Source organism: Scomber japonicus, chromosome 3 (assembly GCF_027409825.1).
Source record: "Scomber japonicus isolate fScoJap1 chromosome 3, fScoJap1.pri, whole genome shotgun sequence".
Classification (NCBI taxonomy): domain Eukaryota; kingdom Metazoa; phylum Chordata; class Actinopteri; order Scombriformes; family Scombridae; genus Scomber; species Scomber japonicus.
This window is the reverse complement of record NC_070580.1, coordinates 9,803,933-9,824,734: the sequence shown is the minus strand read 5'-3', so window position 1 is coordinate 9,824,734 and position 20,802 is coordinate 9,803,933. Positions and strand designations below refer to the sequence as shown.

The 20,802-nt window shown below is 42.5% G+C and overlaps 1 protein-coding gene across 1 annotated transcript in view; it reads left to right on the top strand.

Moving 5' to 3' along the window:
- The window catches only part of LOC128356296 (A disintegrin and metalloproteinase with thrombospondin motifs 9-like), a 41,612-nt gene that overhangs the window by 5,090 nt on the left and 15,720 nt on the right, over positions 1 to 20,802 (top strand). The window contains exons 5-28 of the mRNA XM_053316791.1: positions 578 to 661; positions 791 to 915; positions 1,156 to 1,196; positions 1,312 to 1,417; positions 2,561 to 2,707; positions 3,427 to 3,568; positions 4,230 to 4,334; positions 5,284 to 5,429; positions 5,825 to 6,006; positions 6,137 to 6,273; positions 7,827 to 7,944; positions 8,137 to 8,232; positions 9,385 to 9,551; positions 9,751 to 9,880; positions 10,861 to 10,987; positions 11,096 to 11,306; positions 11,414 to 11,578; positions 12,373 to 12,534; positions 13,851 to 13,970; positions 15,642 to 15,749; positions 15,831 to 15,998; positions 18,334 to 18,582; positions 19,636 to 19,797; positions 20,090 to 20,266. Coding sequence (XP_053172766.1) covers positions 578 to 661; positions 791 to 915; positions 1,156 to 1,196; positions 1,312 to 1,417; positions 2,561 to 2,707; positions 3,427 to 3,568; positions 4,230 to 4,334; positions 5,284 to 5,429; positions 5,825 to 6,006; positions 6,137 to 6,273; positions 7,827 to 7,944; positions 8,137 to 8,232; positions 9,385 to 9,551; positions 9,751 to 9,880; positions 10,861 to 10,987; positions 11,096 to 11,306; positions 11,414 to 11,578; positions 12,373 to 12,534; positions 13,851 to 13,970; positions 15,642 to 15,749; positions 15,831 to 15,998; positions 18,334 to 18,582; positions 19,636 to 19,797; positions 20,090 to 20,266 — 3,375 coding nt within the window. The remainder of the gene's footprint in view (positions 1 to 577; positions 662 to 790; positions 916 to 1,155; positions 1,197 to 1,311; positions 1,418 to 2,560; positions 2,708 to 3,426; positions 3,569 to 4,229; positions 4,335 to 5,283; positions 5,430 to 5,824; positions 6,007 to 6,136; positions 6,274 to 7,826; positions 7,945 to 8,136; positions 8,233 to 9,384; positions 9,552 to 9,750; positions 9,881 to 10,860; positions 10,988 to 11,095; positions 11,307 to 11,413; positions 11,579 to 12,372; positions 12,535 to 13,850; positions 13,971 to 15,641; positions 15,750 to 15,830; positions 15,999 to 18,333; positions 18,583 to 19,635; positions 19,798 to 20,089; positions 20,267 to 20,802) is intronic.

Here is a 20,802-nt window from a genome sequence, read left to right as displayed (position 1 = left end):
CACGTATGAACAGAAAGTAGCTGCACATGTACATCTGCATCTGTATAGTAAATGTATGTACCTGCACTGCTTTGCTGTTTGTGCTGCAAGTCCGTCAGCTAGCATTTGGAGGAGGGCTGTGGGAGGGAAAAGGGCAGCCCAGGGCAGGGGTAAACACCACTTTCAAACGGCCAGGGGGAAGAGAGGGCAGCCTGAGGCAAAGCCTGTCTGACAGCTTTGATGAATGTTAAAAAATAAGCTCAGGTATGTCACATAGACCGCATACTCTTAGCCACTTCAAATACAAGCTTCCGCAGGCGTCTGAGGCCGGCAGTCCTCAGGGGGAGGCTGAGATGACCTATATTCTGGTCTTGGCAAAGGCTGCTTTCTCCACAGGGGCTCAGGCCATTATCAACTTGATCCTCCAATCAACCAAATTCTCTGGTACCTACTTGAAACTGCATGGCAGTCCATGATCAAGTTACCACTGTAAATATACTGTGTCACATTTAAGCTGGTTTACGTTAATGAAAGTACTCATAATAAAACTAATCATAACTTGTTCATAGTGTTCATAGTTTTTTCTTCTTTTTTTCAGGTATCTTCCATCTACAAAGATCCCAGCATTGGCAATCTCATTAACATTGTGATTGTGAAGTTAGTCATAATAAACAACGAACTGGTAAGACTACAAAATCTGCTTTAATCTCCATACTTGCATACATAAGTATGTTTTGCCTATACATACAAATCAAATGACATACTTTACTCACTGTTTTCTTTCATTCTCTTACTTTCTACATATTTTCAGGATGGTCCTGTCATTTCGTTTAATGCACAGACCACTTTAAAGAACTTCTGCATTTGGCAACAGAGTCAAAATATCTTGGATGACAACCACCACTCCCATCATGACACTGCCATCCTCATCACAAGGTATAAGAAAAATATTTTTTAGTGGCGTATAGTGTATTGTGTGCTTATACTGTGTTTTACTAACACTGTAAACGCTATATAAATTCTGAGAATCAGTTGCATCAAAGACTTGGATTAAACTGAATCCAGAGGCCAGATGAATGGAAGGATCTTTAGATATTATATGAAGGATCCCTGAAAGTGTTTTTCCTCTTGTACAGTACCATTGACCGTGACCATTTGTCTATTTCTTCACCACAGGCAAGACATCTGCAGAGCAAGGGATAAATGTGACACCTTGGGTAAGTGGGTTTGTTTTCTAAATGGGCTGAATTATAAACAAACGTATATGCTTTACATGTAGAAAATGATAAAGGTGTGAATCAGGAAGAATGAAGTGAGCCTCTTGTCTTTCAGGACTGGCAGAATTGGGGACCGTGTGTGATCCATACAGGAGCTGCAGCATCAGCGAGGACAATGGACTGAGCACTGCGTTCACTATTGCCCATGAACTTGGTCATGTGTAAGTACAGCATGTTTCCAATGATTGTTTTATCTCAAGTGTTGTCATCACTCCCAGTTAGTGAAACTTTTGGCTACAGTGAGGCATTGGTACAGCTTCAAAGGTCTTTCCAGGAATCCACAAATGCCTTACCAGCAGATGGGGATCAAGGAATCTTGAAAATGTAGACAACACAAAAGCCGTACAGTTTCCCAGTTTTATCTTCTGACTGTTTCTAATCACACATCCTAATTTTTTTCTGCCTTTAATTTTGAAGGGGGGAAAAGACAAAAGCATCTGTAGATTTATCTCTCAAAATTGAAAAGTAAAAACCACTGGTTGTTGACCAATGCCCCTCAGCAAACTCTGTATTGTCCAAAGTCCTGAGTCAGCCAAAGCTGGGAGGGGGGGTTAGCCTACTACACTGGAGACTGTTACAGACCTCAACAGCCCTCATCATCTCTAACAAATGGTCTTTCTAACCACTAAACAAATGCTGGGATTGTTGAATTCCATTTTTATCCGCATCAAGCTGTGACAACATGACTGCTTAGCCACAGAGCTTAGTGTTATATGGTACCTGGCAGGTGGGGTGAGGGTCAGTGTGGGGCTGGGGGCAGTGTGGTGCTGTACCTGTTCAGCACCGACCAGGCCCATATGTTTTCACCCAGCAGGAGCTTTAATGCTTCCCTTATACTCACGGCACTCTGGTTTTTACATCTAAATCCTTCTGCTATGTCTATCGCCTGGCGTCCATATATTTTAATATTGTGCTGGTTTCTTTCCAAAATCCCCACAGGCAGGCAATACAGTACTCTGCATTAGTTTCAACAGCAACCTTGAATGGCTTTCCCAAAGACAACAATACAGTGACAGAAGAAATATAGAATCACCACAAAACTACAATTTTCTTGTCTGTTGGAGAAACACTAAGATATTAAAACTTTACAGTCCCAGCCAGAGAGAGCACAAAAGCATTTATCAGTGTGGTGCTAGCTTTGTTATAGTTATATCATCCAGGCAGTGGTCTTACAGAGCTGCTTCTGCTCTACATAAACTACAACGAGTAGAATTAATACTAACAAAAAGGAAAGAAACCTTCCAAACTTTTCAGTAACAGCATTGTTTAGTTTAACACCAGTCTGTTTGTTTTCTCTCTGCCAGGTTCAACATGCCCCATGATGATAGTAACAAGTGTAAGGAGGATGGAGTTAAGATTCAGCAACATGTGATGGCTCCCACGCTCAACTACAACACAAACCCTTGGATGTGGTCCAAGTGTAGCAGGAAGTACATCACAGAGTTCCTCGAGTATGTTGCACTCTTTTTCTTCAACATTGTTCCAAACATACATAGGGATTAGGTCATGTGGTTCATGTTTATGTACTGTTTTAGAGAAATGACTGAACAACTCAAACAACCTGAAGTGAAACAGGATATGCTAAGTTGTAAGGTCATGTAAAAATAAGTTTGTTATTGGAGTTTTTGAATTTATGTTTGTTAAGCTCTTTGACAGATTCTGCATTTATCAAACTGTATCACAGAGATTTCACAAATAGTCTCCAGAAACCAAAGCAGCAGCAGGGAGAGTTCAGCCTATGGCATACAGTCGTCTTTTTTCACTTTTGGCAACAATGCCCAACTTTCTAAGTTATGAACACTGACACTCCAAAAACTGCCATCATTTCTCAGGAGCCTCTAGTTGTTTCTAGCCTCAAGTCTCTTTAGTCAAATGAAAAAGATGGGAGGGTTTCTGGCAACTTTCCGTCATCCCTTTCTCACCCCCCGACTATCCAAAGTTCTGTTTTAAAGCCCCCAAATAACTCTTAAACTCACCCCAACTACTACCTATGGCTGATTGAATATAATCAGCTATCTGCCAACATTAAGTACAAGCTGTCTGTACTGTATGGGTTCTGTATATGTACAGAAACATAACCTCTCTGGCTGTACTGAGTGTGTCTTCTGTCTGTTTGTGTCTTGTTTTTCCCTTTTTTCTTTTAAGTCATTTTATTTTTATTTCTTAATAGCACAGGATATGGTGAGTGCTTGCTCGACGAACCCATTTCTAGGCCTTACACTCTCTCGCAGCAGCTGCCTGGACGGATATACAATGTCAATAAACAGTGTGAATTGATATTTGGGCCGGGAACACAGGTGTGCCCTTATATGGTAAGTGGAGTCGGTGTGCAAATCTAAACTGTCATGTTGTACACGTGGGTCTCTGAGAGAAGCCTCTTGTTTTATGATCATGTGCTGCAGTGTGTTTCAGCTAACTAAGAAGCCTTTAAAGTCACTCGCTATATTTAGTAACAAAATACTGATCTTCATCCTCTCCTTCTGAGAAAGAAAACATACATTTAATAAACTTTAAAAACATTGTGTCTCGTTAGGTTTTAAATTCTGCTAATAACTCCTTTTAAAACATGAATGAGAGGAAAGGTGGAATTTGAATCATTACAGTGAGCCATCCAGCTACTGTATATGTATTTTCATAATTTAAATGTAGAGTCCAGAAATGTCTCCAATAACGCAGCATGTCTTCTATCATTATGCACTGTGGAATATTTTTCTCAGCACACGTCTTCCACCCTGACAGAAAGACGTGAGACATCAGAAACACCTTGCTAATGTAGTGGCTGTTACAGCAACCGTACTGTACAGAGTCACGTTCTGGCATGATGTTCCATAATGTGCTTTCTGCCAATTGGAGTTTATATGAGATTATTCAACATGACAATTTAAAGTCACATAATGTTATAAAAGTTGTTTTTTTCTGGAACCTCAGAAACACACTTAACACTACTGTATGTGCGGGATTGTGTGTTGTTAGACTCAGTGTCGGAGGCTGTGGTGCACCAGTCCAGAGGGCGCACAGCGGGGTTGCAGGACCCAGCACATGCCATGGGCAGACGGCACCGACTGCTCCCCTGGAAAGGTAAACGTCACGTGAAAATGGAGACAGATGTTTAGAGAGAGCACTGTGTGTGGGAGCAGCGTGAAGTAAAAAAAAAAAAAAAAAGACAAGGGAAAGGCACATTTTTGATAACACAAAAAAGCATCAGGAGCAAGATGAAGTGATTTTTACTAGAGAAAAACTTTGGGATGGACATGTAAAGGGAAGAAGCGCACTCCATCTGATTGCCACATTTTGATCCAGTACATTACAGTTTAATACTCATATGGTTCTGTGTTATGAATAGACAATCCTCACCACATTTCCTACTTTTGATCCTACAACTTTTCCGGTGACTCATGACCATAAAGTTGTTCGCAGGCGATTAAATTCTGAGTGACAAAACTGATGTGTAGATAGCATGAAGCTGTGAATGATGGAGAGTGTAGCTTTTAATTAGGACTTTCTCACTTCCTGCTACTTTGACCGAGAGTATATGAAAGAGGCATGAGCCTTCCAGTCTAAAGTCACACAGATACACACATGTTGAAACCTTTTCATGTTTACAACAGCCTCCCATCCCATGCCATGCCAGAGTCCACCGCATTAAACACTTAAGCTGGAGTCTGTTTGTTGAATAGTGTAAGATTATCCTCCTGTTATGAGCTGACATATATTTATTGACAATGTGTGTGATGTTTTCTTGTCTCATGTCCAGCCAGACACAGCCATGAAATGTCTTTTTCGGTTCCTCTTTTTTTTTTTCCATTTGCTTCACTGTATAATTTCTCCCAGATTAGCATCAAAGCACAGGAGAACAGATAGATGTGTTGCCAGTTCCAAGGATAAGATTTCATGTGCTCACTCAGTCTGTTCCTCTCCCTTTCTTGACTGTTCTGTCTCGCGCTTTCATTTTTCTTTTTCACTGGCTTCCCTCAATCTCTCTGTTCCTATTCTGTCTTCTCTCATTTCCCATTCTCTCTCGCTGCAGCACTGCAAACACGGCCTGTGTATAGTCAAAGAGCATGATGCCACACCTGTGGAGGGGGCATGGGGAGTTTGGAGTCCCTTCGGTACCTGTTCCAGGACATGCGGCGGGGGCATCAAGATTGCCGTGCGCGAATGCAACCGACCCGTGTAAGCAGTCCTTCTCTTTGTTGTCATGCATGCCTGGTGGACCTTGTCTCCATCTTAGCTGCCAAAGTCAGTGTTCCATAGATCAATCCACCTTGAGGGAATTCTTTCCATAGCTAGTGTTCATCAAGACAGGCTCACTGATGGCAGATGTTAAAGGATTGTTTCCTTGTACTGTATAAACAGAATTCACTGAATCCTTTTGAATGTTGCCTTTAATCCTTGTTAATGGACCGATGTAGGAGAAGCAGGTAGGTGTGTGATGCTGGGCAGTAACATTAAAAGACAAAATGGGCAAAAAGAGTAGAGAAAAGATGCTCACCATAGCATATACTAAGAGCTTTTACGAAATTAGACAAATGATCAGTCCACTTACTTCTCCAACCTCACCCCACCAGGCCCAGGAACGGAGGAATGTATTGTGTGGGTCGTCGAATGAAGTTTCGTTCCTGTAACTCTGAGCCCTGCTCCAAGCAGAAAAAGGACTTCAGGGAGGAGCAATGTGCTGCTTTCGATGGCAGGCACTTCAACATCAACGGTCTACCTCCTAATGTTCGCTGGGTGCCCAAATACAGTGGAAGTGAGTCACAGGCATCATGCTTGCTCCTTTTGTTAGAACTTTTCTGCTAATATGTTATGGACATAATATTAGCTTGGCATTAATATCTATGGGTATTAATGACTTGTCTTACTCTTGCCTCCTCTGTCAGTCCTGATGAAGGACAGGTGTAAGCTGTTCTGCAGGGTGGCAGGCAGCACAGCCTACTATCAGCTCAGGGACAGGGTCATTGACGGCACGCCGTGCGGACCCGACACCAATGACATCTGTGTCCAGGGCCTGTGCAGGGTAAGTTTCCTACATGGCACATGGTTGCACGTCTAAACATTAACAGGCACATGATATGTAAATCTTACATGGATATCATAATTTCTATATCCATACAGAAAATATTTTCAAAATGCATTTTCATCCTTTGCCAAACCAGAATGTGTATATGCTTAGCTCCTGTGACAAATAGATTTTACTTTGAAAGCTTGATTACTGACAAACACGAATCAGTGTACTTCTTGAAAGAAGCAGTGGGCTGCTCTGTTTACACTCTGAACCACACAGTGTTTTGGTTAGATTGTGGTTTAGTATGCTGGCCATGGCAAATTAATTTTGATTGATGCATTGGCACAAAAGCTAAGCTCTTGATCCTTTTTAGAAAATCAAATATGTCTTTTGCTACAATCAGTTACATACAGGGAAGTTCATATGGCATTTCTGGCATGGTTTCATGAAGGAAATTTATTTCAGATGTGTGTCAGTGATATAGTCGCAATTCAGTAAGCTTGTATGTAACTATTTGAAGGGTGACTGAGTTCTTTCATGATCACCACTTCACTAAGAAATAAAATTGTAATGGCAGAGGGGGATAGTTGCTCAGCAGCTCAAATAAAAACCTGCATTTATATTGTTTTGAAAAAAAACCCGACTTCCCTATTCTGTCAGGCTACCATTGCATTCATTGTCATCTAATGCAGTGGTTCCCAAACTTTTTAAAACCACAACACCCATCTGATTCTCTTCAGTTAAAATGAGTTTGTTTTTAAGTTGTACACAGAAAAAGTGTGCAGGCATTTCAATGTGACATGTGAGCTGCTGTTCATGTAGAGAGAGAACAACCTGCACATCTAACTCCACTGTTTTATTTCCATGTATACCAGCGATCAGAGAGCCTTAAAACACAAATATGAATTAGCATGGACAGTGATGGATATCTGTCTTCCGCAAGCAGCCAGTCTATCCGTGAAGCTGTTAGCCACGTCGTAGTTTTGTCAGTCGTCACTGTGTTGAGAGCTGAGATGTTTCAGCGTGCCTTTGAGCTGTTTACCATCTCAAATCTTTCCATCACTGATCTGACGCTCACATTTTTCTGACTGCTGAGCTCTTGCAAAACTCCAGAGCCAGAAAGTGTCTTGTTTTAGTACAACTGGCAACAGTGAGTCATCATACAGAGTCTATAGAATTTTATATATATATTTATTTATTCCTTATTCCTTATTTCTTCATATTTTTATTTTTGACAATGTAACATAACACATTGTTAATGTAAATGTTGCAGGTGTTTTTTGTGGTGAAACTGTACAATACATGAACAATGATATGATTCATTTCATGACACCCCTGGCCGGTCCTCATGGCACAACAGGGTGCCTCAAAGTTTGGGAACCATTGATAGAATGTCATCTGCCTGTTTTATCTCCTCCTTATCTTTATCCTTCAGGCAATTTTTGCTCCTCTTTTTTAAAGTTCTCTTCCACTTAATTTCTTTTGACCTTTACAATTACAATGTATATAACTCCTGGTATTTTCTCTTTTTATTTTTCATACCTTCCTCCCTTTTTACTGAGCAGCAAGCAGGCTGTGACCATGTATTGAACTCGAAAGCCAGGAGGGACAAATGTGGCGTGTGCGGAGGTGACAACTCTTCCTGCAAAACTGTAGCAGGCACCTTCAACATTGTACGCTACGGTAAGTGACAGCCTCTTTTTATTATCACATCATTGTTCATTCAGCAGGTATAAATAATAACGGCCCTTTAGATCCTCTTGATCAATTGCTTGAACACATTTGTACCTGTATTCATACTAGCGTAGGTTCTTAACGTAGACACAGAGCTCAGTGTAGTAATGATCCAGATGTACTGTTCATGATATTTTACAGGCTATAATGAAGTAGTGCGAATACCCAGTGGTGCTACAAACATAGATGTGCGTCAACACAGCTACTCAGGGAAACCGGAGGATGACAACTACCTCGGTAAGACACAACATACAACATTCTCTGTAACTCACAACAGTGTTTGAAAGAAACTACTGCCAGTAATCATACATCCATATGGTTTCCATCCGTTTTTGAAGCAATATGCAAAATGCATCTTCTTTAAGCAGTGCGTTAAGTCTCTGCTTGTCTGCCTGTGAATGACAGTGTTCACCTTCTAGTGTAAAGTCATGAAGTGCAAACCTATTGAGTTGGCATATGTCATGCATGATAACACATTAATGAACCAGAACTAGGCCTGTGGGTACCATTCCTGCAAGGTCAGGTAGTTTCTAAGCTTTTGTGTCTTTTGTCTGTGCAGGTGTGTTATTTTCTGTGCTAAATGTCTCATTCTGTACCACATGCCTGTCTGTCAGTCTGGATGTGGCAGCTTAGTCAGCAGTTAGTGCACGTCTTGTTGGCACGAGCATGCTAATACTTGAGCTCAGACAGCCCTCTGGGTACCATTCCATTATTAGTATGTGTAGTTTATATATAATTGCATGTTGTTATTATTATGTCTTTGATTCTGTGTGTGTGTTGGACTGAAAGCTTGAGTATTGGATACACCCTAACACTACATGCAAGCTTCTGTACATTGTTTTCCACATGTGACCCTTTGTGTGTAGCTTTTTGTGAGTATTTGTATGTATTTGTGTATGAGCACAGTCATTAGGGGCCCAAAATGGGGAAGATTGCCAGAATGAGTGCCGCTGTCCACAGTCATATGTGTGAAATGGCGAGGAAAGTAAAGGCAGGAAATTAGCTCCATAATCGCATTAGGGTGAATGAGTGCAGCAGACTGGCTGTTGAGCAGAACAGGACGCCCCTGGATGGGACTTCTCCAGGAATAGGGGATTATTTTACCCCAATAAGGTTTTCTGCTGCCTGCTTCATGTTCCTTACTGTAAACGAAAAACGTCCGCCACTGTGTTGCCGACCTGCTCTGCAAAAATGGGCTGTTGCATTGTTAAAGTTAGCTCAGGCTCTTACGTAATTTCCACCAAACATTTCACATTTTTAACATTTTTTGCAATTGCGTGCCAATTAAGGAACGATAATTTGATTTTACAGGGAATACTACTCATTCTGGCCCTCTGTTCCAGTGGGATCAAACACCGTATGTGACTGTTGTTTTCTGTCTCCCTGCAGCCATATCAAATAGCCGTGGAGAGTTCCTGCTTAATGGAGAGTTTGTGGTCAGCATGTTCAAAAGGGAAATCAAAGTAGGAAATGCTGTCATCGAGTACAGTGGCTCTGACCATGTCATTGAGAGGATCAACTGTACTGACCGCATCGAGGAGGAGATCATCGTTCAGGTAAACTGTTTTCTCTAATTGACCATTTATGAGATGCAAAGCTTGACTGATTTAGAAGAAGTGGCATTAGTGAGACCCAGGATGGATTGAATTTAGGAATTTAAATGCTTTTACAGGCTTGGTCTCGACATGTTTTCGCTGAAGGATAATCTGTTATGTTCAAATCATTCTAACTGCTTTGTAATGCATTTTCATTCAGGTGCTGTCTGTCGGGAACCTTTACAACCCAGACGTCAGGTACTCCTTCAACATCCCCATAGAAGATAAACCTCAGCAATTCTTCTGGGATGCCTATGGCCCTTGGCAGGAGTGCAGCCGCCTGTGCCAAGGTGAGGGAGAGGCTCAAGGGTTTAGCAGAATGATGCGATGGGTGTAATGAATGATAAATGGTGTGGTGAGATGAGATGGAACAAAGAGGGGAGATGTTTGGACCTGTGAGAAGAGGCTCACACGTTCATGCCAGACTTAAAGGTTTTGAACAAGCGATTAAATCTGAACTTCATAGTGTGTTTAGGCAAATTATCTTCTTTGGCTTGGCTGTGAACATGTGGGCGTGCAGAGGCAGATTGCAAGTAGACTCGAAAACCTAATATGTGTTATGAGTCTACCATTTTGTCTGAGAACCTCTTCATCCACTTTTGCCACTGTCCTGCTTGAATGACCAAGAGTAGATTAAAAAAAGAGAAACCAATGAGTTCAGTCTTAGCATATTTTGACTCTCCAATTTATACAGCCTTTCTGACAGTCTGGACCAAAGGAAGCTCTCATAGCACTGGGTTGCAAAACTTGGCAACATGAGGTACTGATAGAGAGTGTATTTCCTGGACTCACATGAGGTTTAAATCTCTCTCCCTCACTGTACAGTAGGTGCACTGTGATTCAGTAGAAGGATGTCAACACAGGAGCCAAGGTGAAGCAGATACACATTGCTGCTGGTATTCATTGAGATTCCTGTGGTGACTTAGGTTGAACTTGAGCAAGCTGTTGCATTGACTCAGATAACATCTTGCAGGATCACACAGAAGCTGAGGTCAGGGGGTGAAAGGTAGTGTGCACTTTCATTTAAGGATGAAGTTATTATATAAATATTTGCATTCTGATTTCTCATCAAACAACATACACAGGAGGCAAAATCAGTATTATTCGTATTCATTTTTAATATCCTTGCACATGAAGTGTGGAGGTAGCAAAAAATACTGTTGTGGATGCAATTTTTCAACTTTTCCTTGTTGTAGGGTGCTCTAGAATAAGAGACTGTTGACTTTTTCATTTGCCTGGTATCCAAACCTATTTCATTGTGTCTTCATAGGAGAGCGCAAGCGGAAGATTCTCTGTAGCAGAGAGTCAGACAGGGTGGTGGTGTCAGACCAGAGATGTCATGGTACAGCCAGACCTGCCGTCATCACTGAGCCCTGCAACACAGAATGTGAACTCAGGTTTGTATTAGCAAATTCACCCACCTTTAGTACCTATGTCAACCAATCAACACATCTTTCTTCACTTGGTCCTTTACAAAATACTGACATCCATCACTCCTGATGTAGGTGGCATATTGCCCGTAAAAGTGAGTGCACAGCCCAATGCGGCCTTGGATATCGTACCCTGGAAATATTCTGTGCCAAAATCAGCCGTACAGATGGCAAAACCCAGAAGGTAGATGACCGCTACTGTAGTGGTCAGCGCAAACCTGATGACAAGGAAGGTTGCCATGGAGATTGTGACCCAGGAGGCTGGGAGTACTCTCCCTGGTCAGAGGTAAGACTGTTGTAGGAAATGTGAGGTTTGTGTCCAAATTTTTGTTCTTTGTGTCAGTTTACCAAAGGATGATACCACTTGTTGATGTTCAAATGTTTGTACTTCAGTGTTCCAAGAGCTGTGGTGGGGGCACCCGCCGACGAGGGGCAGTGTGTCGAAAGGCAGCAGAGGCTGGCGGTGATGAGAGCAAGTGCAGTCAAAGGGACAAGCTGACTGTCCAACCCTGCAATGAATTCCTCTGTCCACAATGGAAAACTGGCGATTGGTCTGAGGTCAGTTCAGTTAGTACTGTGTTCCCTTTGCCTTTAGAGGATGACTGGTCAAATATAGAGCTTCTAATGAAGGAAGTACATAGGCTGAGTAGATGATGGCACACCACATTAATGATATTTGAACCTTTATATACACTAAATATTTTTATAGTTAAAATGTTGGATTTCACTTCATTTCCATCACATAGATGGAGAGGAATGATGATATTTATGAGTTTATGAGTCATAAAAATACAGAAAGCATGTACATATACAGTACATTACATTTACTCTATGTCTGAGGAAGACTTCCTGGTGTTTATATGGGTGGGTTTACTCAGTACAATGGGGAATGGTCCATACTGTAAATAAAACAGCTGTAATCTGGGTCAAATGTAAAATCCCAGTGTTGAATGTGCATGTCTCAACTTTGGGAGAGTTACTCCCCTATTTCCACTTCAGTGAGTCTTGGGAAATCGGTGATTGCAGGGTAAGATTGTACTTAACTGCTGTACAATTTACACATTGTAGACCAAGGAGCTTGCACAGCTTTGGGCTGCATTCCAGAAATATTTTACATCTCCCATGTGGTGCTGCTAAATACAAACAGCCACACTGTACTGTATACATATACACTATACTCACACATAAATAAACACTTTTGCCCCGATTTTTGGCCATTTCTTTTGAAATCTGCATATCCTGCTTTACACAACACCAAGTGATCATCCTCTGTAATGAACTAGCAGGGTTAGGGTTCATGTAATAAACTGTATACATATCTATTTCTAAAACCTGAAACTTTTACTTTTTAGTGCCTTGTGACGTGTGGGAAAGGCTACAAGCACCGCCAGACATGGTGTCAGTTTGATGAGGACCGTCTAGACGACCGCTTCTGTGGTTCTGCTAAACCTGAGTCGGTGCAGACATGCCAGCAGCAGGAGTGTGCCTCCTGGCAGGTCGGACCCTGGGGACAGGTGAGTAACCTCTGTGTTAACAGTAATGTATAGAACATAGTATACACTGTACTCTATCCTTTGTTCTAGGTTGTGAGAATTGTTCAATCCGGGTCATGTGTGGGTAAAGTGGATAGGTACTGATTGAGTGGTACAGCTGAAGGGCTGATGCCAATTCCTGTGATATAGCTACCTAATGTGTGGTAGTAAGTAAAGTATTAATATTCCACAACAGGTGAAACAGCAGATAACAGTTTGGTCTATGATCTAAAATGACACTGTTTTCCTTATAGAGACATTCTGTATTATTTTCTAGAATTGACTGTTAAAGATAAAGTAATCATGGCAGGTACTCTTGTATGCTTAAACTAGACTGTAATGACTGCATAAATTGAGGCTGTATTGTATATCCATGCTTGATGTGAGTCATATATAAGAAAACCAAGTGGTGTTTTTTCTAAAACATCTAAGACGCCACTCTTGACATCATGATCCACAACCACTGGCTTCAGATTTATCATAGAAGTCTGCCCAATTGATAGGAAGCAGCCTGAGAATGACGTATACAAACGCTGTTACTCCTCTGATGGAATCTCCTAAGATATAAGCCAAGGGGAGGACACAGATAAGCTAAGCTCATCATTTAGCTTTCTTCCATATTCTCTTTCCTGTTTAGACACAGAACACATCCTTCCAAAATAAATATAAAAAATCTGTGGATGATCTGGGTTAAGATGTTCTACAACAGCTTTATATAGGGTTATGCATACAGTATATAGTGTCTGTGTGTGCAAGTTCAGTCTCATTTGTGTGTGTACACAGAGAACCGAACACCCAAAAATGTGAGATATTTTCGTGCCTCCCCATAACATCAGAGGATGTGTGCATGTTAAGGTATATTTGAAGCTGTTTAATGAAGCGTGGTCAAATGGTGGCTGAAGTTGCCGCCACACAAGTTTGACCCTGTTTCATTGGAGGCAGTGAGGCAGAAGAGAGTGCGGGGTAGTACCCTCTGACTCAACTACAGAGGGAAAAACGACAAGTGCAATGTATATGAGTTAGGGTTCCTCATGTATTTGATATTTGAGACTCTTATCTGCTTGCAACTGAGCTTAGTGTGTTTGTCAGTGGAGTGGAGGGGTAAAAGAAGCCCCCTTTCTTTGCCAAGGCTGACTTACTGTTTTTTATTTGTTTGTGTGAGGGGGTTGTTTTGTTGGCTCAGATGAACAGTCTGTTTTCTGTTTGACTTCCTTGCCTTTTTCTCAGTATTCTCGTTGGCTCACTGTTACTAATGTTCCCCCAACACTCCTCCTTTTTTTCCCCCTCTTTGAACCCAGTGCACTACCTCGTGTGGGCCAGGCTACCAGATGCGCGCGGTGAAGTGTGTGGTTGGGTCTTATGGCGCTGTCATGGAAGACACTGAATGTAATGCTGCCACCCGACCCACCGACACCCAGGTAAGATGGACATCACTCCTGCTTCTCTATAACCTCGGTCTCTATAACTCTTCCTGGCTGCGAGGGGAACAGTTTTGCTATGGTCGAATCTGTAACTGATTTATAGTGATAGGAGAGAATGAAGCACCCACTTTCATGCACACTTTACACTCAAAACAGACACAGAAAAACGCACGCATTTCACTTCCACCTGGTCTCAATAAAACTGTGTTGTCTGATCTGGTTTAGTCTAGAGGGAAAGTCAGAGGCGCAGGTTATACTGGCCTCACTATCCTCACATAAAGACACACAGCTCTTAATCAGAATCCCTCAGAGTTGAAAACCTGCAGGATGACCCTCCTGCAGTGTTATTCTTCTAAACTCTAAGATACACCACAACACTACAAGGCTGGCAGATCACTTTATGTATTATATGTATTTACTCTTAGTTGTAATGGGTATTCTTGGACTCTTTATTACAGACCCGTGTAAGTAATGTTGTTCTTCAAATCACAAGTTACTATTTTTTAAAGCAGGCTAGTTGAAAAGTGATGCAACAGTGATGGTAAAGTAATGCTACCCCATGTCTCCTCCACACACTAGTAATGAAGACAGTGCGATGTTAGCGGTTTCACTCTTCATGCTGTCTACATCTGTGTGTGCATCTGTTCTTTAAGTGCTCCACACACATAAAGACCAGTAGAACCTATTTTGAGCTGAATGAGAGTTTTGTCTGGTCAGCGTGGGGCGTAAACCTATTTCAGAGGGCTGAGCATGCAGACTCAGGATGAGGCCCCCTCTAGTCGCAGCAGCTCTTAATTCCAATGCCTGGGCCGGCAGAGCCAGTGACCCTGAAGCAGTCGCCCCACCTCGTTGTGATTCTAACCAGCCAGCCATGAAGTGGGACACGAGGCCGCCAGTCCCACCACCACCAGCCACCAAGCAAGGCTTATAAAAAGAGGGACAGATAGATGGATGAAGGTCTGAGTACATGGACAAGAGTGGTGGTGGCGAGACATGTTTTCCATAATTTCCTCATACACATAAAGATAAAAGCTGGTCATCACAAAATCTGAACGTATATTTGATTAGTGTATACATGTAAAATGTGACAGTCAGACAGGAAGTGTGCATACAACTGCATCTACTTTAAGTGGTGCCATGATGCCTGTTTGCTTCCGTTAGGAGGTAGAGTGTGGAATGTGGAGCCTGCTCTGAGCCTGTGCGACCTGATTAAGGCCCTCATTCTTAGAGACTGGGGGTCAGAGGGCACCAGAGGGCATGGGGGGAGAAAGAGGAAAGGGCGGAAGGTGAGGGACAAGGGGGTGGATGAGGGGTGGAGTTTTGAACCACGCCAGCATGGGCATTGGAGCCCTGAATACCACTCCACTATGACCTGTTATGACAGGGATCAGGGCTTTATGCTGAGTGGCTTACTGCCACAATCCATAGTTTGAACTGACAGGGCAGACCCTGTTCATGTTGTTTTGGTAAGGGGGTGCGGGGGGTTGATGGGAAACACAGCTACTCTAAAATGTAGAGCTGTAGGAATATACTTTAAGTTGTTAATGACTGTCCCATGTCAGAGGATCTGTGTTATTCACAGTATTGTGTGGTCGTTGGCAGATGTTGTTAGTATATTCATTTTGTTAATCACTGCATGAATGGATATATGTGTCCTCCCTTCCACAGGACTGTGAACTGGCCCAGTGTCCCAGCAGCCACCCTGTTCCACCAGGGACCAAAGTACCCTCCCACCAGAGTCACAAAACCCAGTGGCGGTTTGGTTCCTGGACCCAGGTTGGTTGTCCTGCTGCATCTTCAGTCTCTTTGTCTTTGTGTTGGTTCCCAGGTTCTTAACATTTCTCCTCTGCATAACAGTGCAGTGCCAGCTGTGGCAAAGGGACACGGATGCGCTACGTGAGTTGCCGTGACAACCAGGGTGGTGTGGCAGAGGAGTCGGCATGCGCCCACCTACCAAAACCCCCTGCCAGAGAAGTGTGCTCGGTAGTGGCCTGCGGACAGTGGAAAGTGCTGGAGTGGACAGTGGTAAAAAACGCACCCGTCGTCATCACTTATTCAGTTGTAGCTGACCCAGTTGTTGCACATGATCTCAACATTATTATCTATTGCTCTTCCAATTTTGTAGAGAACAGTTTCAAATAAGTGGAAATTTGGACAAAAAACATATCCTGTTGAATCAGTAAGCATTTCCCCCCAGATCTGCATCCCATTATACTGGCGGACAGCACTGTTGATTAACCTAAATTGTTCGTCATCAGTATTGCCATCCAGATGTTTTTGTTCCTGCAAGATTATTTATTTCAGTAGACTCAATGTTATTTTTCACCTACACTAACAATCAGTGTCCACACATGCTATATAGATGTTTGTGTGAACAAGGTTGTGGAGACAGTGCGGCAGCTGGGAGGCAAGTGTGTTTCGAGGCCTGGAGGAGGGCTGGAATGAGGCTAGAGAGGGAGCGTGTGTGTGTGTATGTGTGTGTGTGTGTGTTTGTGTGTGTGTGTGTGAGAGAGAGAAAGAGTGGAGCCTGAGTGAGGCACAAGTTTCTTGAGCTAGGAGATGCAAGGGGCTGCAGTGAGGGGCTCCAGCCTTGTTTACAGATGGTTCTCATCAGCGCTCTGATGATACAGTACAGCCAGACTGCAGGTCTGGTCATCATGCAGACACACAAACACATAGAAACGTATGCACACGCGCACTTGTTACCACCAAGCCAAAGACACTCATTGAACCCCCAAAAGGAAATAGTTTCATCCCATGGCCAAAAGAGATTCAGAAGTCTATCATAAACACACACACACACACGCACACACACACACACACCACACAGTTTACTAACCCAAAGCTAAATGGGCGTCTTTATCTGACAGTGACAGAACCCTCTAATATAACAGATTTTTGTTATTGTTCTGAGGCCCCTACAGCCTACAGTGTGTTATCCAACAGCTTCATTTTGTGTCACGTCATATATATCGACTTAATGTATGTAAAACCTTCTTACACTATCTATAATCACATCAAATCCATAACACTGTGACAGAGCAGTGTAAACCTCTGGACATTGTACTCCCAGGCGAGGTTTTAGAGTAGACAGCTGTTGCATAAGTATAATAGATCACCAAGACAGAGAGAGGACTCTGCTAGGGAGTAGCTGAGTGAGACACCATTACTGCTTGGCAGAAGATCTGGCATGTGTTATTTTCCTAGAAAGAGAGATATATGCTTTAAGCAGATACTGCATCAGCAGCCAGTAAAAGAGCAGCGGGCATTTACTGCATGCCATTCAGCCCCTTTATAATCAGAGTGAGAGCTGTGTCTGCATCTTCTCCACCAAGTCAAGCTTGTTTTCAGTGGGTATTGAACTCTGGGAAAGTTGTGTTGTCTAGTTATGAAGTCACATTTTCTAGGCACGTTTTCGTAGCCCAGGTGAGGCATGGATCTTATCTGTCTTTAGTGTCTTTAAGATGAGATGCCATCTGTATGTACTTGACATAGTTCTGCTGGTCTCATCTGTTTTTGGCATCCAGCATGCCTCTAGGTGTGTCTCAAGCAACTGGAAATGGGGTCAACACCCTTGTATCTGAGGCAATGAGAAACAGGTCACCAGACTGGGATTTAGTTGCTGTTCCTCAGTGAAAAGGTTTAATTATCTTGGGGTCATGAGGTATACAGGTGGATGTATGCAGCAGCTGCAATCATTCGGACACTGTGTCTGAGCATCATGGAGAATGTTTTTTTTCCCCCAGTCAATGTCATCTGTGTTCAGACTTTAGGTAATGACTTAAAAACATAAGATGATATACATGTGGCTTAGATTAGTTTAAGATAAATTCACTCACAAACTAGCTTACACAGCTTTCAATGGTGCACATACACATAGCAGTGTATTCTGCCTATGCATGATAGTGGCATTTTGAAGATAATTATTAGTATTATTAATAACTTCAATCAATCCTTGAAAGCCTCTATTAGAAATGTATGCACGTTAAGTCCCAAGTCTTGATACATTAGTCTCTTTATACATAAGGTTGTCTCCAGTAAATAAAACAAGGGCTTTGGCCATATAGATAGTTCACCTCTTCACCTGTGTTCAAGAGTCTGTGTGAGTGAGAACAGAATTTATGGATGACCAGAAATTATAGTTATTATAGCAATCCACGGTCACCCTTTTATATGGTGCGCAAAACCCAGCTCATGAGCAAGGTTAAAGAGCCATGGTACTCAATTTGTAACGATCACAGGTTTTTCTCAGGTCCATGCCTCACACAATGTAATAATGCCCACTTTTATGTATGCTGGTTTGTATGTGGATCTGGGTATCTGTTATATAATGTGTGCGTGTGTGTGTGTGTGTTTTCAGTGCTCAGTGACCTGTGGCCAGGGGAAGACCACACGGCAGGTACTGTGTGTCAACTTCAGTGACCAAGAAGTGAATGCTAGTGAGTGTGACCCAGACGATCGTCCAACCACAGAGCAGGATTGTGCCATGTCTCAATGCCCGTCCCGCTCCAGTGATGCCCGACCTCTCCCGTCCTCACCAAACAGCAGCAACAGGAACAACATTCCCCGTAGCCAATCCCATCAATGGCGGACTGGACCCTGGGGCGCGGTGAGGCATCTTACAGACAGCAGCATCATATCACAGGGGTCAACAAACCATTCCTCTTGAGCCAGACATTTGAAATATTGTGCTTGATCTTGTGCAACCAAACTGTTACATCAACAGTCCAGAGAAACTTTAAGCAAGTGGAGTAATGAGACAGCTGCTGAGCTGAGGCAGCCCTGTGTGTGTGTGTGTGTGTGTGTGTGTGTGTGTGTGTGTGTGTGTGTGTTTTTTTTTTAAGATACTACCATAACACACTACTTGTTCACACCAGGAACTATTGAAGACACTCCATATACAGAAGCATAGACAACAGAGCAATGCTTTGGCCTGACTGCAGTAATTTAATAATGTGACTGATTTAAGACAACTATTGTGTTGAACTGTTGAGACTTGTGTCAGTTGGACCAAAGATGAGTGTATGCAGGCTTAACTTGCTTTGGATGGTTTAAGCACTAAAGTAATCCTGGGAAATTCTTTAATAGCACTTCATGAATCTGCAACACGTCCTTGTAACCTGATGCAGACTTTGACAAACAGTGCACTCTTTTAGGACGAGGCCATAGCCATTGTGATGTAACACCACAGGATAGCGTGACCTAAGAATCACAGGCTGTCCCCCCCACGGATCTCTTTGTCTGTATTATTCAAATGTTGTTTTTTTGTTAGTCATGATGTTTGTCCAAAAATAACTTTGACCCTTAAATAATGCTGGGAAGTGATTGAAGCTATTTCTGGTGACTCTTCCTTCCTCTGTCCTGAGGATATGATATTTTAATATAGCAGCAGACTTGGTCAGTCATTTGACATGAGGCGTATCTTAGTATTGTTCAGTATGTCTCTACGTGATCTTCAATGTACACAAAGTTACATTATTAGCTTTCAGCTGTCACTTTAAGTTGGTGTGTGTTTGGACATGATGATGTCCAAACACCATCATGTCTAAGTGTAAATAATATACAATATATCCCTCTGGATGTCATTTATACCTACACATTGTGTATCTGTTTGTGAGAACCATCTACTTGACAGTGTGCTTTCTCTTCTCTCTGCCAACAGTGCTCCAGCACATGTGCAGGAGGCTTTCAGCGACGTGTTGTAGTGTGCCAGGATGAGAATGGCTACCCTGCCAACAGCTGTGAGGATCGCAGCCGGCCCAGTGAGCAACGATCCTGTGAGTCAGGGCCATGTCCACAGTGGATCTATGGCAGTTGGGGAGAGGTAAGACAGACACCATTTAACTGCTGTTTTAGAGGGTTAGCTCAGAGAGAAATATATAAACTTTGGGATGCTCATTTGTGTTTGAATAATTACTTTGACTGATGCAGAATTTGCTCAGTGTGAAGGTTGGAAAGTACATCGCAAATTAGCTGAAGCTCAGACTCACATTCTCAGAGCTTCACACAACGCAGATATATTTCCACAATAAAAGCAGCCCTAGTTTTGTCCTCACATTCAAATCTTTTTCCCATGCCCATCTGTAAAACACAACCTCTCCTCCTGCTGTCTTCAGTGCACCAAGCCATGTGGAGGTGGGATAAAGACGAGGCTGGTGGTATGTCAGCGTCCAAATGGTGAGCGTTTCAATGATCTGAGCTGCGAGATCCATGACAAGCCACCAGATCGTGAGCAGTGCAATACTCAGCCGTGCCCGTCTAGCCCCCACTGGAGCACAGACCCATGGAGCTCGGTACGCTCATAAAAAATACTCTATACCTTGTTTTTTCAACCTCACATTTTTCGAAATACCTGTAGTCGTACTCTTTCACAAACAGTCTTAAAGGGGCAGGCATGTCTATGGTGCTATTGCACTGGAGAAATACACTGTGCTCCTACTTCTCCATTTTTACTTTAACCCCCTCCACTTCATCTTCCCTCTCTGGTGCCTGCGATTGATCAACGTTTCCTCAAGACATTTGGAAAGTTAATTTCTGTTGCACTTAAATGGCAAAGATGCGCTCACTTGCAATATATGCCAAAAAAGTACAACATCACACAATGCTTCAGTGACAGCTGTGACCATAAGAACTTTTTTTGTCAGTCCTAGTTACCATAAAACTGTTGTTGAGCCTTGTATTAGTATTGAAAAATTCAGGATCACTTTGTATCACAATCAAAGTTAGTTTTGTAAAATATTGTTTTTAAAGATAATTTATTAAGATATTTTTTTCCTTTTTATCTTTTGTATATAGCATTAACTTTAAAAGGTGATTTATTTTGTGTCTT